Source organism: Echiichthys vipera, assembly GCF_963691815.1.
Source record: "Echiichthys vipera genome assembly, chromosome: 12".
NCBI classification, from domain to species: domain Eukaryota; kingdom Metazoa; phylum Chordata; class Actinopteri; order Perciformes; family Trachinidae; genus Echiichthys; species Echiichthys vipera.
In genome coordinates this window covers 5,724,439-5,746,037 of record NC_139837.1, presented here as the reverse complement: position 1 = coordinate 5,746,037, position 21,599 = coordinate 5,724,439, and the positions used below count along the sequence as shown (strand labels likewise).

The 21,599-nt window shown below is 44.1% G+C and overlaps 1 protein-coding gene across 3 annotated transcripts in view; it reads right to left on the bottom strand.

Moving 5' to 3' along the window:
- Positions 1 to 21,599, bottom strand: part of ppp2r3a (protein phosphatase 2, regulatory subunit B'', alpha) — a 60,117-nt gene that overhangs the window by 22,249 nt on the left and 16,269 nt on the right. For all 3 annotated transcript variants that reach the window (XM_083924692.1, XM_083924690.1, XM_083924691.1), the window contains exon 2: positions 1,826 to 5,441. In XM_083924692.1, coding sequence (XP_083780818.1) covers positions 1,826 to 4,600 — 2,775 coding nt within the window. In that variant the 5' untranslated portion in view covers positions 4,601 to 5,441. The remainder of the gene's footprint in view (positions 1 to 1,825; positions 5,442 to 21,599) is intronic.

The window sequence follows — 21,599 nt, the reverse complement described above, 5'->3', positions numbered from 1 at the left end:
CTGTGCTCCAATCAGCACCTCTCATTAGGTTGCTCTGCCCTCCACACAGCAACAACTGTTATTCAGCGCTCCCAAAATAACACGGCAGCCAATCACAGGACAGGAGGAGAAGTGGTGGTCAACTCCTTGACTGTAGGTGAAAGAAGGACACTAACAGGATAAACAGAAAGGACACAGATGCTGGAAAGAGAGAGAAACATAGAGAGAAATAATGAAAGATACAAGAGGCGTGGAGACAGAGGAGCAGAACAAACAAAAACAGAGAGGAAGGAGGGATGGATAGGCAGACAGAGGACGGAGGGGGAATGAGATCTTATAATGATGTGTTCGGTCGCTGGCTGTTCTGTTCTGACTGTGGCAGCTGCCATGGTAACCTCATAAATAGGTGCCCTACATATCAGCAGGGCATAAGGTTACACAGCTCAGTGAATAAACACACACAAACAGCAGTGGGAGACTGGTGAGGAGAGGAAGAGATGATAGTAGAGCAAATAAACAAATTAGTAAAGGGGGATAAAGTCAAAGGAAGTGAGGCAGTGATGATTTGATGCTCTGTGTCGGTGTTAATGTGTTTGTGTCTGTTATAGATAATTACCTAAATACACAATGTGCTGTTGAACACCCACATCAGAGAAAAGCTGAGGTAACCCCCCTTTCTAGATTTATTCACGGCAGTGTGTTATGCACGTACACACACGTACACACACATAAACACACGCTCCAATTACCTTACTCTCTCTTCCTCTGTAGCACAACCCTAAATTACCCTAAAATATTCCCCAGGGTGGTGAGCCAGCATGCACACACACACACTCACACACACACACACACACACACACACACACACACACACACACACACACACACACACACACACACACACACACACACACACACACACACACACACACACACACACACACACACACACACACACACACACAGGTTCAAAATACAAAACACAAGTCAGAAACCAGGAAAAGTCAACAAAGAGCCACTCCTCGCACAATGAGCTGTTCTGTTCCGTGATTTAGAGCATCAGCGCTTTGATTCAAGCCCAGATAGGGAAACTGTATCAGCATGTTCATCGTGTTCATCGCAGCTAATGAACCCTATTCATCGCGGCCCATCAATTACAGTGGCATCAACGCCTGTTGTGTTACAGGCGTCTATTCTCAGTCTTATGCTGTCAACCAATCACACACAGTTCCTTGGTTCCTGCATGTGTGCCGGTCTATTTGCTTCTCACACCATGGCAACAGGAAGTGTTAAAATGCATATTAAGTTCATGTTGCGATTTATTATGATCCAAACTAATGATTATATTATTGGTTAACTCAACTTTTACATATACATACATACAAACATAATCAACCTTTACCTTTACTTTATGTGCATCTATCCTCGAAAATCATGAAAAGACCCATGAATAAAGAAATGTGTCCCACCTCTGCTGATATCCCCTCTAACTGAGACACTGATTTGCAATAGATTTGAACGGTACCATACTCCAAATACCAGCAGTGACACTGCCTTCACTGCTAGTGTTCCAGCCAGAGAAGGTTGGGCTCAATAATGACATTTTTTTTTTTCACCAGACATAAAGAATAATAATTAAGAGGAGATGTGTAGTTTGCTCCCTTTCCTGGAGCAGTTTAAAATGAAATAACTGAATGTGCACACTAAACTCTCACGTGGTGTGTTGATGCAGCTGTAATAATGTGAAACTGTAATGTTTGGTTAATGTCTGCTTGTCTCTCTGGCTGTCCATTAGCTTGTGCATTTGTCAGTTGTTTTGAATTTGAAGGTTACTAATTTGACTTACTCTGATCACCTCTGGAGTCTGCTGGATGAGGAGGGTTGAACCGCTGTCTCTCACAGCAGCAGGGTCGCCAACGGCAACGGCAGAGTCTCTTGGCGCTACCACGGTTGGGATGGCAACAGGCGCCGGAGCTTCAGGTGCAGCCACAGGTGTAGGTTCAGCTGAACGTGTGGAGGAATGCAAGCTTGCAGGTGCACGGATGGATGTTGGATCGCATGTAGGGACTTCTGTAACTTTATCTGCAGCCTCAGTTTCAGGCTCAGGTGTAGGCAGAGGTTTGGGGGCAGCTTCAGATGTGGGTTTAGGTGCAGCTTCAGATGCAGCATTACACACAGCTTTAGATACTGCGGTCACAGGTGTCGGTGCAGGTGAAACCGTAGGGGTATTTGCCATGGAGTGTTTTGGCGGTATAGCTGGAATTTGTTTAGCTTTATTTGTGTGCATGGATTGAGCAGGGGAAGCAGCTGGTGGGCTTGTGCTATCCACAGGGGTATCCGGCCTGCCAGTGGTGGCCAGTGTATCCTGCAGCAGCCTCATCACCTCACGCTCTTTCCCACATTTCCTCTCAGCACTCCCTGTGCTCCCTGCCCCAGAATCCACCAGCTCCTGGGCAAAACTCTCAATGCTCTCCAGGATCCTCAGCAGCAGTGCCCCATCCTCCTCCTCTCCCACCACTTCATTTTTCTCTCCCTGGGGAGGAGTGACACTCAGGGGAGTCCTGGAGGTAGGGCCATTCATGGCTAGGTGGTTGGCTGGCTTATGGGCTTGGAACTGGGCCATTTTAGGCTGAGTGAGGGCCTCACTGGAAGTGATTCCCTGGCCTCCTTCTCGCTTCCTGGTTTTGGCTGGAAGTGGAGGCTCAGCGTTTCTGGGGTGGCTCATACTCTGAGACAGATTCTCCAAGTCCATCAGCAGCTTGTCAATGTCATCGTTCCTGTGTGAGACTGCTTTGGGTGCTGAGACTGTTAATGAGGCAGGAGAAGGCCAAGTGGGGTTGTAGCCAGTACTGGCTGGCAAAGTATTTGAAGAGTGATGGAGTGTGTGTTGATGCGACAGGTGCATGTGTTGACCCAATGTTATCCCATTTTTGTTTTGGATAGCGTTCACCCCTCTGATTGGAGTGTGTGTCTGGTGTGAGATTTGTTCTGGTATCTTTCCCACATCTGCTTCCTCCTCCTCAATATAAAGAGCCTCCATGGGGGATGCCGGAGGAGTGTGTGTGTATGGTGGGGTCGGGGAGGTATGAAGAGGGGAGGGGGAGTGTGTTGGAGAGGAGCTGGATGAAGAGCATGTGACAGATGGAGGAGAGAGCGTGTATTGTGTGATAGAAGAAGGATGTAGATGTTGGAGGCCATTTGTAAGTGGAGTGGCTCTGGGCGGACAACTTTGGACTGGTTTTGTATGGATGGAGTCTGATTTCAAAGAAGATGAGAGGGAAGAGGAAACGGACGAGTGAGTAGATGATGCAGAATGAGGTACACTCTTTGGGATGGGAGGTGACAGCACCACATCCTCATAGCGAGGAGGTTGCTCGTTGCCGAATATTGGAGAGTACGGCCCCTGCTGGATGGAGTGAAGAGTGTTGACCAGCTCAGCCAGATCACTGTGCCCACTCCCAGGTGTGCCCTGACCCCCCTGACCACTACCTCCCAAATTTCCAATTCCCTCCAGCTCCAGAGGTAACTTCTTCAAATAGGAGCTGAGTCGGGTCATCACAGCCCGATAAACACTGTCAGGACTGGCTCCTCCATCCTCTGGCCCTCCACCAGCTTTGTGTCTGATGCACTGCTTGATGATGTCGGTGCATTTCTTTAAGTCTTCAGAACATTTAAGCAGGATGTCAAGGCAGGCGCGGATATCCTCCCCACCGGCTCCCCCAGTGCCCGCCTCAGCTCGCGTCTTCTCCAGCAGACGGGCGATCAGGTTCTCCTCTCCCAGTGTGTTACGGTACAGGGAGGCCACCGTGTTCAGACTTTGATCCAAAGACCCAAAACCCGATAGACTGCTTGTTGATCCACCACCCACCTTGGCTATGGTCGACAAAGTGGCTGTGCTGCCTTTAACTTTTGTCTCCTCCAGGCTTGCTACCTTGCCCGGAACAAACGGGGGCAGGTTCTCATCATTAGATGTACCCGTGCCATTTGTCATGCCATTAACAGTTCCGTTTGCGGTGATGTTGGAGCTGAAGTGGCCGTAGATTATCTCCAGGTCGGTGGAGCGGCGGCTGAGAGAGTCAGGACGGACCTTACGACCCTTCCGGAAGGTGACGTGGCTCGAGGAAGAGAGGCGGAGCTTGTCAAAAGAAAATTCTTTGAGCTTACCACTGGCCAAGTTAATTGCCTCTTCTGTAATGTCCTTCAGACTGCCAGAGGAGCTCAGGTTCCCAGTCGATCCTCCGCTACTGGGGGGGGCCTTTTTACCCCGCCATGTGGGGCTGTCCTCCCCTAAAGACAAGTTGCCACCGCTGTCCGCTCTCTCTAGACCACCATTATAACTAGTATCCATAGTAACAGTAATTTTACCATGGTTGGGAAGCTGATGAGTGATCATGTTATGGGAGTGTATGAGTGAGCTGTTTGGGTCAGGGTATGCAACATCAGGCACAATGAGCAGCTCAGAACAGGTGCCGCGGTGTGCCACAGTACAGTCTAGTCCCTGGGACAGCGCCCCACATGGCCCCGAGCAGTAGTGCACAGCATGGGAGTGAGTGCGCCGGTCCACGACCACACTGTTGTAGCAGCTCACACTGCTCACCACTACACGATAGGCTGCTGCCATGGCGACCAATGTCTTTCAGGGCATAGGAAGGTCAAAATGATATCAAAGTGTAAAACAAAAACAATATAGCTTTAACAATAAAATGTATTGATTCTAATAATAAGCTGAAAATCCTTCAGTGGAGAGAGAAAAAAAGATTATGTCCAAATACTGAATATTTTTGCGGAAAAAAACATGTCTTTCCACTGCATAGTGGCAATTTAAAGTGACATGCTTATACTGTAATAAAAAAAAAAAATTAAAAATCAACAACAATGTCTACAACAACAACTTCCAAAGTTGATATCCTTTCATGCTTGCACCCGAAAAAGCTTAAAAGGGTTCCAATCTTTTGCAGAGTTCGATAGAAGGAAGAATTCCTTGTCTGAGTGCTCCGGGCCTCTTAAGAACAGCTGTTAGGTTCCTCCTCTCTCCACAGGCAACCTTGTCCTTTTCCTCTCTAGCAGCAGCTCATTAGCCACTAATGACAGCTGTGGAGGACGGCGACAGCGGAAGATCCAGCTGGGTTATCACCCATCTCTCCAAAGAAGCAGCCCCAAGGGCCTAATCCAAGGCCAGCGAGGCCTCAACATCAGCCCAGCCTAGGCTCATCCTGTGTGCAGTGAGATGTAGGGAGAACCCCTTTATCTCACTCTGTGGTTTCTTAAGTCCTGACGGAGCTGAGAACAGTTCGCTGACTCCCGCGCAGCTGCAAAGTAGCAGGGGACTGACCGCAGATGTCCAAATGCCTCTTTATTTCTGTTCACGCGATTCTAGATCTCTGTCAGTCCTGTGCTCACTGTCTCCCCTTCCGTCTCCCGCTGTGAGCCATGTGTCAGGGCTTCCGACAGGCGGACACCACCTGCTAGTCAGTATAGAAAGAAGGGGGGGGGGGGGGTAGAGAAGAAGAAGAGAAAGTAAATCATTAAGAGATATATCAAGAGGTGGATGACTGTGAATGTGAGGGCATGTGTGTGCATATACATATGGAATTGTGTATGAGCAGCAATCATCATCCATATGACATCTGATAAGAGGACTTATGAGGGGTTAATGACCAAAAAACCTGCAAAACCTCACTTAACCTCCTGCCACATCAACCTAAATACACACATATACACATAAAGATCAAAAGGTGTGTGTGTGTGTGTGGGGGGGGGGGGGGGGGCAGGACATAGAAGCGTGAAAGGTTAAACAGGCAAAGTAGAAAAAAGATGTGACTCCCACTCTCTTCAAAGCAGAGCTACAAAGAGTTTTCTTTCTGACCCCGCTGAGAAATCACGACTCAGTAAAAGAGAGGCAGGTGTGTCGGAAGGAGAAAACACCTGTTGATTTCCACTCTCACTCTTTTTTTTGCCTCTGCTTCATTGTTAAGGCAATAAAGGTGTATTTTTCTGTTCTGTTTTATTTGATTCTGTTTCATTCTATTCAACTTCCCCTTTCACTTTGAAGGAAACAATAAGAGCCCTCCCAAACTCTTTACACTGCGTAACGACGAGCTCCATCACAGCTCCCTTTTTTTTTTACAACCCCAAATAAAGCAAGTGCTTCACACAGATCCAATTACATTTTTATGACTGAAAGCTAGCATACGGTGAAACATTTAATGATTTTTAGAAGTAGAGGCAGCTTTATACAGTAAAATGAGTCAAGCAATATAGAAATACCAGTAACATGCCACATACCAGGAGCTTACAGAGCCCAACTAGGTAAACACATTGTGCAGTAAACGCCCTCTCGTTTATGTTCCTCTGTGACTCTCTCTCCCCCTCTTTCAATTACTTTTAGTATTTTTTTAAATGTACTTCTTGTCTCGGTTTCAGTCTTCCTTTGCAGCAGTTTCTTTTTCTCTTTCTCCCTCTGTTTTCCCTCCCCCTTCACATTCCTCCCACACATGCATGCTCATACTTACTGTAAATACATATACATTAACTGTAATACTGCGGTGAGAAGGTATCATTAAATCCACAACCACACAAATGCAATATAATCTCAGGCTTAATCTCGACTATACAGCCATCCTGTGTATTGACAGAAACTGCCAGGGTATGTAGGACTTACTTAATGTGCAAATTTGACTCTACAAAAGGGTTTTAAAAGATCTCAAAAAATTGAGTTTATGAATTAATTTCTTGGGTGTTTTAAGCATTCAGGAAAACCCTACGAGCACAGGCAGGCACACAGCTGATTAGATCAAATTCAGAATTGCATACCCGAGGGATGCAGGATTTTTCAGAATAACCACAGGAAGAAAGAGCAACACTGAAGGGTTATTACAACTCGAGAATGAGAGTGTGGACATATGATCTGTTGTGGGTACTCCGTTTCCCGGAGTTTCCGGCTTAAAAGTGTGAAAAAGAGCAACTTGGGGGGGGGGGTGATTGGTGGGCTTGTAGGAGGGGGAGAGGGGGTGACGGGGGTCTGTGGCACCTGGAAAAACAACTATTAAGGAGTTGTATGGAAAAAACGGGCATCCACCTCATCTTTTTGTCTCGCTTTCACTCTCCTTTCTTTACACACAGACACACAGACACACACACAGACACACACACACAGACACACACACACACACACACACACACACACACACACACACACACAGAGACAAACATGACAGCTGGGTGCTGCTGAATCAGTTTCTTGAGCAGGAAATTACACTTCCTGGCATGCTGCACTTGAAATCTGGACAGATAGTTAGAAATAGACTATTATAGGATAGTGATCACACCCATACATGCACACAAATGTGTCCACTCACACTCCTTCCTCTTTGCTGTACACACACTTAATATCTGTGTGTATATCTCGGTAAACGACAGCTTCCCAAAGTGATACCGTGCATGTAAACAAACTCCACTGGTGTTTATATCAGTGAGCAACCTCCACACACACACACACACACACACACACACACACACACACACACACACACATGCCTCACTGACACATATTCCAGAAAAAGATGATTCACTATCGAACACACACACATTCTGTGGTGTCTTTTCAAGCCGTGCTATGAGTTAGTGGCAGCTAAGTGATGTTTTTTTTTTCCTCTGGGTATTTTATGGGCAAGTTAGCGGAGAATGCGTAGAGGTATCAGCTTTCAGTTTAATGTCAGCATTCCAAAGCGTAAAGCTGAAAATGGGAAAGCCTTTAGACATGAAAACTGTGGGTTTATTTCTAAGAAATCCTGCAAGAAAATAAGAATTTAGAAAGCAATATAAGATCACTTTTCCTTCTATTGACACTATGCCCAAATACATAGTGAAGGTTACTTCTTAGCTTCATGTGAGGTTTTGGATAACCACCATAATTTGCAGTGGAAAGCTTGTCTGTCCCCTTTATTCTTTGCTTCCTCCACTTCCTATTTCTTTCTTTGCTCTCTGTCTGTGTGAATGAATTCAAAAGCAGGGAAAAAAAAAAAGAGAGCAGAGGAAGTAGATTGTGTGCCCTGAGGTTATTTGTGACAACCTTTCCCTCTCTCTTCTTCCAATCCTCTCATTCTTTCTTTGCCTCTTCTCCCCTCCTACCCTCCGTCCCTCCCTTCCCCTCCATCTAAAAGAGTCTTTCCTTCAGTGTGACCTTCACCAGGAAGCACTAAATCAATTGCTCTCAAGTTTTGAAGACAGGCAAGAGTGATGTGTAGCCCCTTTCTTTTTTTGGATTGTTTTCTAAGTGGCAGGCTCGACTGAGAACTCCAAGGGAGACGCTACTACTACTACTATACTATAAATTGTTTTTCCGCGTGAGAAATACAATGTGCGGCTGGAGTGCGTGACAAAAGACCGAAAAAGAGTGACTGTCAAGCTCAAAGCGTGAGTCTTGATAGCTCTGTAAATCACCGGAGGCCACTTCTGTCACAACCTCCACTCCAGCCACCGAAGGTATGTTTGAGCATGTGAGTGTGTACATCCGAAAAGCGGTTGTGTACTTTGCACGACTTTGCCCACGTGAATACATGCAATTTGTTTTCCTGTGTGTGTGTGTGTGTGTGTGTGTGTGGTGGGGGGGCTCCCAGAGAAGGTGGGTCTTTGTGAAGAACAAGGCCCAAATAGGAACCACAAACATACCCCGAGGGAGAACGGACAGGTCTATACTAGCCCTCTCACTGTATACACACACATGGCTTGATGTACAACCTCATTGTTGCTACTGAGATCAACACAGAGAGAACAGAGAGCTCTGCTATGCTGTGTAAATACTAAACAGGACCAAGAGAGAGACTAGCGGCATCTTGGGGGAATGACTTCTGCCCTAAAATGGGGGACAACAGTAGCAACAGAAGGTGGATTACTGGGCTTTATACAACATCACTCTCCTCTGAGACACACAAACACACATAAGGAAAAGCACATGCACACTCTTTTTTCCAATGAGCAGTTTTTATATGTGTTTAAAAAGACAACTTTCTTCCATCCGTCTGTCCTTTTCGTCTTTATTTTTCTCATTTTCCCCTGTCTCGCTCTGATCTTAACAAATGTCCAACAAACTAACTGCAGTTCTGACCCACACCTCTGCGTCTATCTGTAATCCTCACAAGAATGATTTACTCAGACTTCTACGTGCCTGCTTGCCTCTCTCTCTCTCTCTCTCATTTTCTCACAGAAGGCTAGATGGGCAGACAGAAAGAAAGGTATTCTGACCTAAAGCTCTGTCTTTAACGCAATTATCATCATTTTCTGCTGCAGAGAAAGTCAGACTGGGAAAATGCCTCTCTGGCAATCAGAATATCCAAAATTGGAAGAAGAGAAACGACTGTCTGCAACCTAGAGCTACTTAACAAAAGAGAAAAACAATGGTATGACATTTAAATAGTTTAAACAGTTTGTGATTTAGTCTGTTGGGCACCAAAAATCTTTGCAAACTACGTCTTCACAACACTTTAGGTTTGAATCTAACATGCATCCCCTTCCAATCTCCCTCTTTCTTGGCTACTATCAAATTCAGCAAAAAATACCTTAAAATAAACTTTAAATCTGTAGTTTGCAACACAGCAGGAGGTTTAGGTTGACTGTGCCAGATGCACTAGGCCTTCAGTCAAGAGAGCTGGAGTTTTGGGGGCCCTGATTGCAAAAAAAGGTCACTCTGTTGGACAAGCAAGGCGCTGCTATACAAACCAGACGTCTACACATGGGCAACAATGCAGGAAGGGCAATAAGACGGGATATCTGACACAATTAAGAATCAAGAAGGGGCAGTTAAGGTGTCTGTGTTCATACTGTGAGCTCTCAAGTAAGAAAGATTACTAATGTTTGTTTAGATTTCACAAACAGAAGAAAGCATAACATAACATCCCACCAACGACTGTCACTCTAACAACGGTCGTTGGCGACTTATAGCACAGAGGGTTCCAGTGACATCATCGGCCTTGTGAGAGGTTAAATACCTGGATCTCACACCAGATAGTTGGACCAGTCCCAGCCTGGTCAGATGCGTACATGAACTGATGAAGCCTCTTGGATGAGAGGTCAAACGTCTCCCTAGACAAATAACCAAGTCCAGTTGCTTTTGACTGAAATTGCTTTGGGGATAACGATGACCTGGCATTCACAGGCTCATAACATAACAGTTTCTTTTTTTACTATGGATGAGGAATATGGCTAAAATGTAAAGAGCAAAAATCATGGTTATCAAACCTCACGACTGAAAATGTTCCGGTGTGTGTATTTGTGTTTGTGTATGTATGTGTGTGTGTGTGTGTGTGTCTGGCAGGCAGAGACTTGGGGGTTCTCTGGTTATCCCTGCCAAACTCATTGTCTGGATGAGACCCAGGCCGTGGAGAGGACAAATCACTGCACTCTGGAGACACACACACACACACACACACACACACACACACACACACACACACACACACACACACACACACACACACACACACACACACACACACACACACACACACACACACACACACACACACACACACACACACACACACACACACACACACACACACACACACACACACACACACACACAGCTGTTCATGATGTAACCCCGTCTGCAGGCTTGATAGAGCACATCCCAGAGTAACATCACTGGTCTGTGCTGAAGAGGACGAGCTGAATGCAGGCAGGTCCAGGCCTACAGGGACAATTTTATAAAATCACTGTGGAGGCTTTTTCCGTGTAAACAGTGAGAGGAAACATGGGACAAAGAGAGATTTATATATTTGGTATTTATCTTAATGTTACAACAGATGTTGATTAATCTATTTTCTATTATTTTCCCCTTCCAGGCAAATAACTCGAATGATCTTTGTAGGTCAATGCAGCAGGCAGCAGTCGGCTTTAAAGGCATTTCTGCTTCTATAGGCAGCACTGATGAAAATGGAGTAACACTGAACAACCAGTGTATTACAAAAGTTTCAGTGCACAGACCAAACCAAAAAGACCATTAGCAGTGAGACAGGGTATTTTTTTGTGCTACAGTTTAAAGCTGCAACAATTAGTTTATTAAAATTACAGGTAACGATTTAAATAATCAACTTGTAAAGTAAAAACTGCCCAAAATGAGCTTCTATCCGCTTCTAAAGTGTAAGGATGTGATGCATTTAGAAAATAATTCCTTCACTGATTAAGAAAGTCCAGTGTAAGTGCAACTGTCCTCGGATTAGCTGACTGTCATCAGCTGCTTCATTCACACCTCACAGTCATTCTTTAGCGGTTTGGCTACCCGCTGACTAGTCACATCCAATCACAATGGTGCAGGTGTTCAGAGCAGCCACTATAACCTGACACCTCACACTAATACTATTACTATTCCACACCACCCCCAAACTCCTCTTTATGTGCAAAATAGTTCTTACTGATGAGTTAATAAAGACTTGATGTTCTTTGAAGGGGAGATTTTGTTACTTGTACTTAATTTAAACATGCCGGTATTTAGTTTCCAATAACTACAATTTAACAAGTTTTTGATCCCCTTTGGATTCGACACCAACACTTTCTCTGACTTGGTGCATCATTTCTGCTTTTTGTTCTCACCCTCTCTCCTCTCTTCATTATCTCCCTCAATCCTTGACTTAATTCTTTCCTCCTCTTCTACAACTGGCCACACGCTCCTGCTTTACAGGCTGAGATGGCACAAGTGCTCCTTCACAGCTCTACAACCTAGTGTTATAGTGCTATACCAGCTGTTCCTCCAGCGCTCTTCACATCTCTCAGGAAAGTGGGCTGTGTGAATAGCTCACCACCTCATTAGGAACAAAATAGCAACCCCAAAGACAACTGGACACATGGGCTAAAACACACACACACACACACACACATACACACAGAGTGTATATCCCCTTAGGGAAGGTGTTAGAGGAAGAGAAGAGGATGTTTTTGTGCTTCTGAGCAGATGAGGGAAAACAGTGACTCACATCTTTTCTTATCCTTAAAAGTTTCCTGGTTAAAAAAGCTTGGCCTTATAAGGGTAACGCACAGTCTTGATCGCGCACACACTCGCACACACACACACACACTGCTAGTCCACTGCAGAAGGCTGAAAAAAAAATGACGTAAATATGCAACACTAGCCACATGAGATGATGATGATGATGATGATGTAAGCTGGCATCTGCTTCAAAACATCCAAACTTGTAGTACGTACACATGCACGCAAGCACGCCGCCCCCCGCGCGCACACACACACACACGACACACACACAGTTGCAGAAACAAACATACGCAGTCAAAAACACTAAACTTGCACGTTAGTTCAAGCCTGCATAAGCACACACCTACGCTTAAACACACACATCTGTCCACCCTGCATTGCCTGGAGCTCAATAGGACCAGTTCTCTGCATCGCTGCTAATTTAAAAGGCATATTTTGGGTGATGTATTGCTTTTGGCATTGTTCTGCTAATGCACACGGAGACACACAAATCAGAGCTCAGACACACGCACGCCCACACAAACACACAGACACAGAGGACAAAGGACACTCAACTAAATCTAATGAAATGCGCAAAGACAGCTGACCTGGATTCAGCCAGTCAACAGTTTATTCCTGCCACCACCTACAATGCAGACCCAAAGGCAACTAGCGTACACCAACAAGTAGTCAGAAAATACACACATCCAAAATCATACATTGACCTGAGCAATAGTAGAAAAAGGTTCGATGTTTGGAGCTGGGGGGCTCAAAATCAATGAGTCAGAGCATAAATCACTGCAATTAATCAGTGTCTGGATCAGTCACCAATCGGCTGGTTCATCAATGTAAACTTCAATAAACCAGTGTGGTTTAGGATGCCCATGATTTTTTTTTTTTGCCCCTGATCCCCATGGACTTTAAAAAAGTGGTCCACCAATTTAGCATTGCACTGCTATAACACTGTCAGACTCAATATGGACAGTTTAGGGGGGAAAAAAAGATCAAAATCAGTGCAGCAGATCTGTTTCATTACATGCATTACATTTCAAAACCTGGCAAGGAAAACGTGCATTACCCATAATGCCACGCTAACACTTTAGCCTGACAGATTATACAGTAAATCTAATATTGGCCTATAATTAGCAACTTCAATCCCATTTCGGTTACATGTTTATCAGTAGAAGAGTGTAATCTAGTAAAGATTTATCATCAGTACAAAAATAATATGATACATGGTGATTGCAATTAATGAGGTGTTGAGTGTTCAGGCACACTTAGAGCCCAAAAAGGAAGAGATGTAGACCAAGACTAGACAACATGGAGCCAGAATCAGACCACGTCGCAGACCCACTGCTGGTCAGAGCTGAATGGCGTGTTCCAAAACGTTCTGGACTCAGACATTCCCGATATGCCACAGTGCTTTTTACACTTACAAAGTAACCGGCACTCAAAAGATGGACCTGCCCACAAGCAGCTGACGGTGGGACGCATCAGCCGTGCAGCCGGTTAAGATGTATGGTGAGATGTGTCAAGTGGGCAGGTGTAGCATGACAGGTTGTGAAAATATGTGAATTATGTTTGTACACAAGCAAACATACGCACACAGACTACTGAGGATGAATCAGGCACTAGAGAGGAAAGAGAGACGGAGCTGGCATAGCTGGAGTCCGTTTTTTAGGAGGGACAGCTGGTACATAGCAAGATATGGAAAAAAAAAAGAGATATAAAATATTGATGATTGTCTTAAAGGTGTTCTACTCGAAATATTGAAAAAATATTGGGCTGGGATTGCCTCCACATGGATCTCACCCCAATAAGTGAAAAAAACGTGTGCATGGCCCGACCATCTATCCCAACCAACGATGGAGAAACTCGGATTCGAACACATATAGAAGGAGAGTGACTTCATTCTCGGCTCAGGAGGCCATAACTACACTATATCTTTACATGGAAAATATTTATTTGCTGCTATATTAATGTTCTGAATGTCGAGTACAGTGAGAACTCTTATAAAGATTCAGAGTTCACATCTTAAACACCTTCAGCCTTCCTGGAAATGTAGTCTGGGCCTCCAAAAGTAGCATTTTAATGGCGTCTCATCAGTGACGCACATAATATACAGTGTCACGGCAAGACATAAAAAGCATTCATTCTCGTTCCCCTAAAGACTTTGGACGTCCAAACATGCTGTCTTTCAGACATGTTTGCGCTCACTGGGCAGTTTCATGTAGCAGGCCTATGTGTTTATAACTAAAGAAAGAGTAGAGATCTCCAAATTTTAACAGAAATCCATATAAGAGCATGTTTAGACTGGAGAGCCGAAGCTAGACTAACTAGTCTGAGAGCTGTCTGTCCGTGTGCGTGTCTTTGTGTGCGTGTGCTCGTGTGTGTATGTGGGAGTTGACTGCTGTCCCTGTCCATCAGAGGGTCATATGAGGAGCAGATTAGGGTTTCTAACCGCAAACCCCTGTCGCCATGGCCCCATCGTCACAGAGAAGGTGAGGAGTCATCGTGTTCCGAACCACCACTGACTCACCCCTCCTTATCTCACCGCCATGCACACACACACACACAAACATAACCACCTCTGAATCAGAACGTTGTGGCGCAACCTTTCTCACATTTTCGTCATCCCTTCTGAATCCTCAACATCTCCACCAATCATGCCAGTTTGAGCCAGAGCAGATGAGTCTTATCATACAAATTAGGGCTGCAAGTTGCAACTAATGATTATTTTCAATAGAATCAGTCATTTTTCATTAAAACTTTAACTTAACCTTAACCTTATGTACAGTAAAGCTCTGAACTGACCTCTGAAAGTCAACTTTGTCAACTTCAAGTATAATGAAATGCTGTTCACCAGAGCAACACTAGTATATTTAAAATAAGATAAAAGGCTTCTAGCTGCATCTGGACCATCAGTCTAAAACAAGAAGATATTAAATGGTATAAAAAAAAAAGCAAAGTTCAACCAGGAAGACTACCTCACTCAGTGATTCTTATTTCTTTTTGCTTCCTGTTATCAGCTGATTGGTTTTGTTTTGTTTACTGAAAACCAACCAGATTTACAGTCACAATCTTTATCAGCAAACACATCTTTGCTCTCTTTGCGTCAACATTTAAATCTGTTCTCCTCTCGGTTGCGGTCAGCTGTCTTTTCAGTGCAAATCCAGCCCACTCCTTTTCTCATCCACTCAGATCTCAGCATCTGCTTCATTTTGCCTGATTGAAATCCCACATTTTCTGTTCATTGACCAACACTTTTAGCTCTAATCCCCCCAAAAAACATTTATAATCAAACAACAGAATGTGGCAGATCCAGTATCTCTACGAAGCCCTTAAAGGCTCACTCACACTGTCCATCCGTACCGTGCCCAAACAGGTTTTACGGGTAACGCGTAGTTCGTTTGACCAGTGTGAGTGCAACCGCACCGAGCCTAGCTGCGGCCAGCTTTCCGGCCACGGACCGTTTGGGAGAGTGGGCTTTTGTAAAGCACATCTGCACATGTACGAGCAGGAGCATCACACGTGTACGAGCTCGAGCATGAGGCCTACGGCGGCTCTGTGAATACAAATGGGCCTGGTCCGCGGGGGGGGGGGACAAGTACCCTAAAGCCCGGGGCGCGGTGCGGAAGGACAGTGTGAGTGCGCCCTAAGAGTAAGGTTAATAAGACTTTAGACTAGAGTTAGATGTGAACGTCACACCTCACGTTACTGCTTTTTGCTGAACATTGGGCCTGACGAACCCTCTAATCCAGATTTCCATGATGTATGCTGGTATGGAAAATTTGGTCTAAATCTTGCCAACAGTAATTTAATTCATCCCTACTGTTAGTGGTTTCCATCTACCTTTGGGATTCTGACAATGTCTGCTTCTCCTCATACATGGGGAGCATTCATAAACTGGCATGTGAGGCCTTGTGGGTTTCAACTATTTATTGAAAACCAAAAAGGCAAAAGCGATGTCATCTAGTTTCATTTGGAGAAATGAAATATATCATAGTACAGCTATGACATTTTGTGGGACCAGCTGTCACTTTAAGCCTGTTAGTGGGGTATTTACAACCCTACATACAAACAAGCCCATTAAACTGGACTCCCCTCACCTCTCCCTCAACTCTCCTCCTTCCCTTTTATTAAAATGAATAAATCCACCTCAACTGAAGGAAAATGAGTGGGAACAACAGTAGAATCACAACACAAAGTTATAATTGATATTAAACGACTTATGGGATTCAATACAGCTAGAGATGAAAGCAAGACTTATAAAGTAACTGGATTGCTCATTTATAAGCCCAGTTAACCCTATAAATAAATGTATAGCACAAACACTTGAACACATGAACAACACACGAATCTGCCTCTCTCTCTTTCTCACACACACACACACACACATACACACGCACACCACATCCGCTGTTACTGGGTTATTTTCTTCCCTAGTGTTTAGAGGCTATTCTTGGAGTTGTGTTTGTGCATGTGACCCCATTCGCTGCTCACGGTCAAATGTCCGGCTGCCTTTTCATCTCAGGGTACAAATGTGCGCACATGTCTGTGAGTCTCACTGTCTCTGAGTGCGTCACACGTACAACCTGATCCACAGAGATGGGGCCATGTTTGCACCTTCTGGTCCATATGACCACAGGCCAATACCAAAAATCCTCCCTCTTTACCACCCAGTTTGTGCCTCAAAATGTCTCCTATTTTCTGCTCCCCCTCCTCTTCTTTCATCTGTTATCCCTTAATCAACACCTCTTTAGTTTTACCAACCGTGTGAATCACACACCCCTCAGGATCCTGAAAGATAAATACCGACAGTATCTCCTCTCCTCCCTTGTGTACTCATGTTTTGCCCATGCTTTACTTAACATTCTCTTTCATCTGTTTAAGATACCAACACACACCAGCAGGGTTTTTCTCATTCCCTTACCCATAAACCCTCAGTGTGTGCCAAGTGTATAGAGGCTCCGGCTGGGATGTGGGTTTAGCGGAGCATGTGGCTGTGGCCCTGCCACTATAAGCCCAGGGTTTAGGTCTAGACTGCCCTAATGAGAAGCAGCTCTCTGGTACAGCAAACCACAGTCAAAGTCTGCGATATTACATGTGAATCCACATGTATGCATGCAAATGTGCAGAAAGACATACATATATAACACCAGAGACTTGTACAAATAGGGTCATTTTGTAGTTGGAGGTGTGTCACCAAATAACTTCTGGCCAGTTACACCAGCTCTTTTTGTGTTCAATCTCAGACGAGTTCAAAGTGTTTACTAACTGGTAAAAAAACCTGTCACAAATGAGTTCTTACGTAGAGCTTTTTTGTTACTAAATATTTAAAGCAACTTACCGTTCTTGGGGTAACTGTTCGTTAACAGCTAGCCTAGTAAGCTAGCTAACTGAACAAACTGCCAAAGCTAACTTTAGCGTCCTAATATTGTTGACACATCTGACCCGCTTGACACTGACACAAAAATGCAGTTTAATAATGATGTAATTTGGGATGATTTTAGAAATATAACACAACATACCTCACATTACAAATCATTATGCTGATAACATCAGACTAAATTACTAAAAAGCATTATTTAGGTTAATGTGACTGGATATCCCCCACTGCATAAATACTACAGGTAGCATACTAACTGTGAGTCACTTAATTCTTTCATTTATACGTACATAAGTAAAACAAAGTAATCTCTATATTACAATTATTAACAGTAATTTCTGGCAGATATGTTCGGGCCTCAGATGCTGTTGTGACTTCCTGTTTACATAGTTGATTGTTTTGATTGGACAGCTGCACATGTTTCATTCAAATCTTATAATCCTTTAAGTTTTAATGGTGCAGCCAGAATTAGTAAATCACTTTTTTCTGAAACTAGCTAGTAGTTAACTTTGGGGAGACTTTACAAATGTTGTCAAGGATTTCAGAATAACTGGTAGCATAAGGGAAGCAGATGTAAGAAGAAAAGAAACAAAGTTAGTGTTTTGCTGCAACAGTCTCAATAAAAAGGCGTGGAAGCTCTGACTTAAATCCACAAGCAACAGGTGATAGAGAAGAGGAGAAAAAGAGGGAGGTAAACATAAAGACAGTGTGAACAAAAGCTAATAAGAAAGCAAAATAAAGCGGCTATGTAAAAAACAAATGGGCATAATATAATGAAGCATAATGAAGAGAGCTTATTTGTCCAAGCAGGTTAGAAAACTGGGTTTGGTCTCAACAAAGATTCAGAGCAAACAAGACAAGAATGGGAGGAGAGTGTTTTTTCTGGCCTCTAAATATAGCTGCAGGCTGTATTTACGTGTATCTACAATGTGTGTGTGTGCGTGTGTGTGTGTGTGCACATCTGTTTGTAATATGGCAGCACAATGGCAAAGATTCACTACATGAGCTGACTCGAGAACGGCTGATTAGACTCCAATAATGTCGAACCAAGACTTAACAGAGAGCTGTGGAGGGGGGCTACCTGTCTCTCCTGTCAACACACACACACGCACGCACGCACGCATGCACGCACACACACACACGCACACGCACAAACACAGTTTCCTGACAGGTCGCCCAGCCTTGTACTTCAGGCCAAAGCTTACAAAGTAGAACGAACAGTGGTGATCTCATGTGAGACTGCCCTAAGGAAAGTATCTAACCTAGGGCTACATATATTCACACACACACACACACACACACACACACGTGCACACACATGCACAAAGAGAGACACCCTTTCTTCCTGGTTTGTTTCTGTCACCTGAAGGCTAAGGAAAACCAAAAAAAACTTTGGTTATAGGCCAGCATGTCAAAGGTACAAAGACAATGGCTGCAGCACGTGTGACTCACAAAGACGCACACACACACACACACGTAGCGCGCACACGCACACATATACGCACACTCACACACACACGCAACCTCCCTTGGGTTAGGCTCAGAAAAGAACATTCCCTCATTATAGCAGCAGTTCAAAGGCGGAGTGGGAACATTGTGCTGTTGCTCTGGCTCTAACTGGCTGCAGGCCTGGACCATCACACTGACTACTGTCACAATGTATCATACCAACACACTGACCAATAGCCTGACACACACACACACACACACACACAGATTTACACTAATGCTGGCTGATGAACAGTGATGTCAATTAAAGGCTATCACTGGATCATCAGGGATTAAAGTCACGAGTAAGTTCACTTATATAATATACAGTGCTCTTTGTAGTGCTTCAACATTATAAATAGTTAAAGACAATGAGACATGAGAGAAAAGCATGAACTGCACACAAAATACGAAATGGAGAAAAAAAACTCAAGAAAGTCGAAATAGGTGAGTGTGGAGCTGCTTCTTTAAAAACGTGGAATGAGAGTGAGTTCCACACCTCAAAGGCTGATCATCTTTGATTTCAAGTCTGAAGCAATACACCAAGCAAGGCCTGCTCAGAGGACGTTACGTGATGCACTTGTGCTAACAGAGCTGCAGTCCCTCAGTGACAAACTGCAGCTCCCGCCCGCCATGCAGAGCTCTGAAAGCGAGAGAAAGTGAATTTAGAATTTGACAGGGAAGCCAGTGGGGGGAAATAAAAATTGCATTTGAGCGCGGAAGCTAATTTCTTATCCTTGAGAGCAGTACATATAATAAAATAATCTGCGCACAGAGGTCCTTAGTAGCTTTCAGAGCTTTCAACAATATCTTATCTCTTCATATCGTAGCATTTATAAACAGTACAAACAGCTAATGCACTGCAGTAAGTGACAAATGTGTTCTTTTTTAGCCATGCCAAAAAGAAATATGGGGGGAAACATGGAAGTTCAATGATCTCCAGACCTCTTCTCAAGATTTTTTTAGCACTTAGCATCACATAAGGGTCAGACTGTCAGCTGTAGACACCATAAGATAGACAAATGTTTTGCATTTCACATTTAAATCAATCAATCAAATCAATGTGCATCCATGATCCTGTAACTAAAATGATCCAGATGATTAATTCAGGTGCAGTTTAAATAGCCTACCCTGCAAAAACAACTGCATCATCACTTGACCAAACTCAATATGCACACACTGAAGCTGGCAGCAACCACACACTGCAAAGATGGAGTCTGTGTAGCAAGTAAAAAAAATCCTTTGCGCTTCCCCTAATTGACGCACCATGTCCATTTCCTGTGTATTTTGGCAGTAAGGCAGCATTTAACACCAGGAAAAAATGATTTAGGTTCTATCATAACTATCATAACGACCTAAACCTCGGGTGATATGTAGTGTCATATGGAATCATCAATAGATAGGAAATCCTACTGAAAAGCATTTAAATGATTGCTAGTTTAATCTCACCACCAAGTTGTGGTAATGTGTGACTTGCGCATTATAAATCTACTCAAGCAGCTAAAGAACAGCGGAGTAAACCTGAAAAGACAGTATGGACTGGATTTCATCATCATCACTGCTGTGAGTCAACATGAAGAATGAGATGTTTTGCAGTATGTGGCTTTAAAGGTAGGTCAGAGGGAGGTCTACAGCCTTGTTAGCCCTGCCTTATCTGGAGTGGTGCAACACACACACACACACACACTCACACACACACACACAGAAGCGGCACACAAATCTCCAACAAAACCCAAGACAAGTCTGCCTCAAATAATCCCTCATGCATTTGGTATGACGGCATGTCGTTCGCTGCTGGGATGTGTCATTGGCTCATATCTCAGTGAGTGTGCGTGTGCGTGTGTGTGTGTGTGTGTGTGTGTGTGTATTCCCATAAAAGAGGGGGGAGATAATGCTAAATGTCAGGTAGACGTGTGGGTCTGTCTTCTTACCATTAGCTGCCAGTAAATACTATAAATGTAAATGTGTGTGTGTTTCCTAACAACATGAGCAGTCAGCGTGCACTATGATTCCAAATTTTCCAGTGCTGAGCTCCTGGCAGACAGGGAAGGCAGACACACAGTCATCCTGTCAGTATACAGCCAAGTCTTCCATGTCTCACATCTGTTTGCCGTTACACACACACACACACACACACACACACACACACACACACACACACACACACACACACACACACACACACACACACACACACACACACACACACACACACACACACACACACACACACACACACACACACACACACACACACACACACACACACACACACACACACACACACACACACACACACAGACACACACACACAGAATGCATGATGTAAGATGGTCACAAACACAAGCCACAAAGTGACACCTACCCTGGCACAGTTCAGCGCAGAGAGAGGTTTATAACACCCACACGAACCACCCACACAACTTCATGACAGCAATGGCTGAAAAGCATGTGCATACTTTTGCAAACTATTCCTGGATTCATTCAATCACATATGAATACATCAAAACCTGACACAACTTCACAGTCAAGGATTTGAGTTATTACTTTCTAAAGAATAAATATAAAAAGGCTTTCAATCAGACTGGATTAGAATGTTTTCCTTTTTACATTAAGTTGCATTTTAACCCCCGATCTCTTCCATCTAACCAGCACCTGCTTGCAACAGGTTAAACTAGTACCACATAATCAATACTAATGCCTGAATATAATGAATAATCATTCAGCAGACTTATCGCTGCAATTTCACTTGTCTGAAAACAGAGCAAAAATCCATAG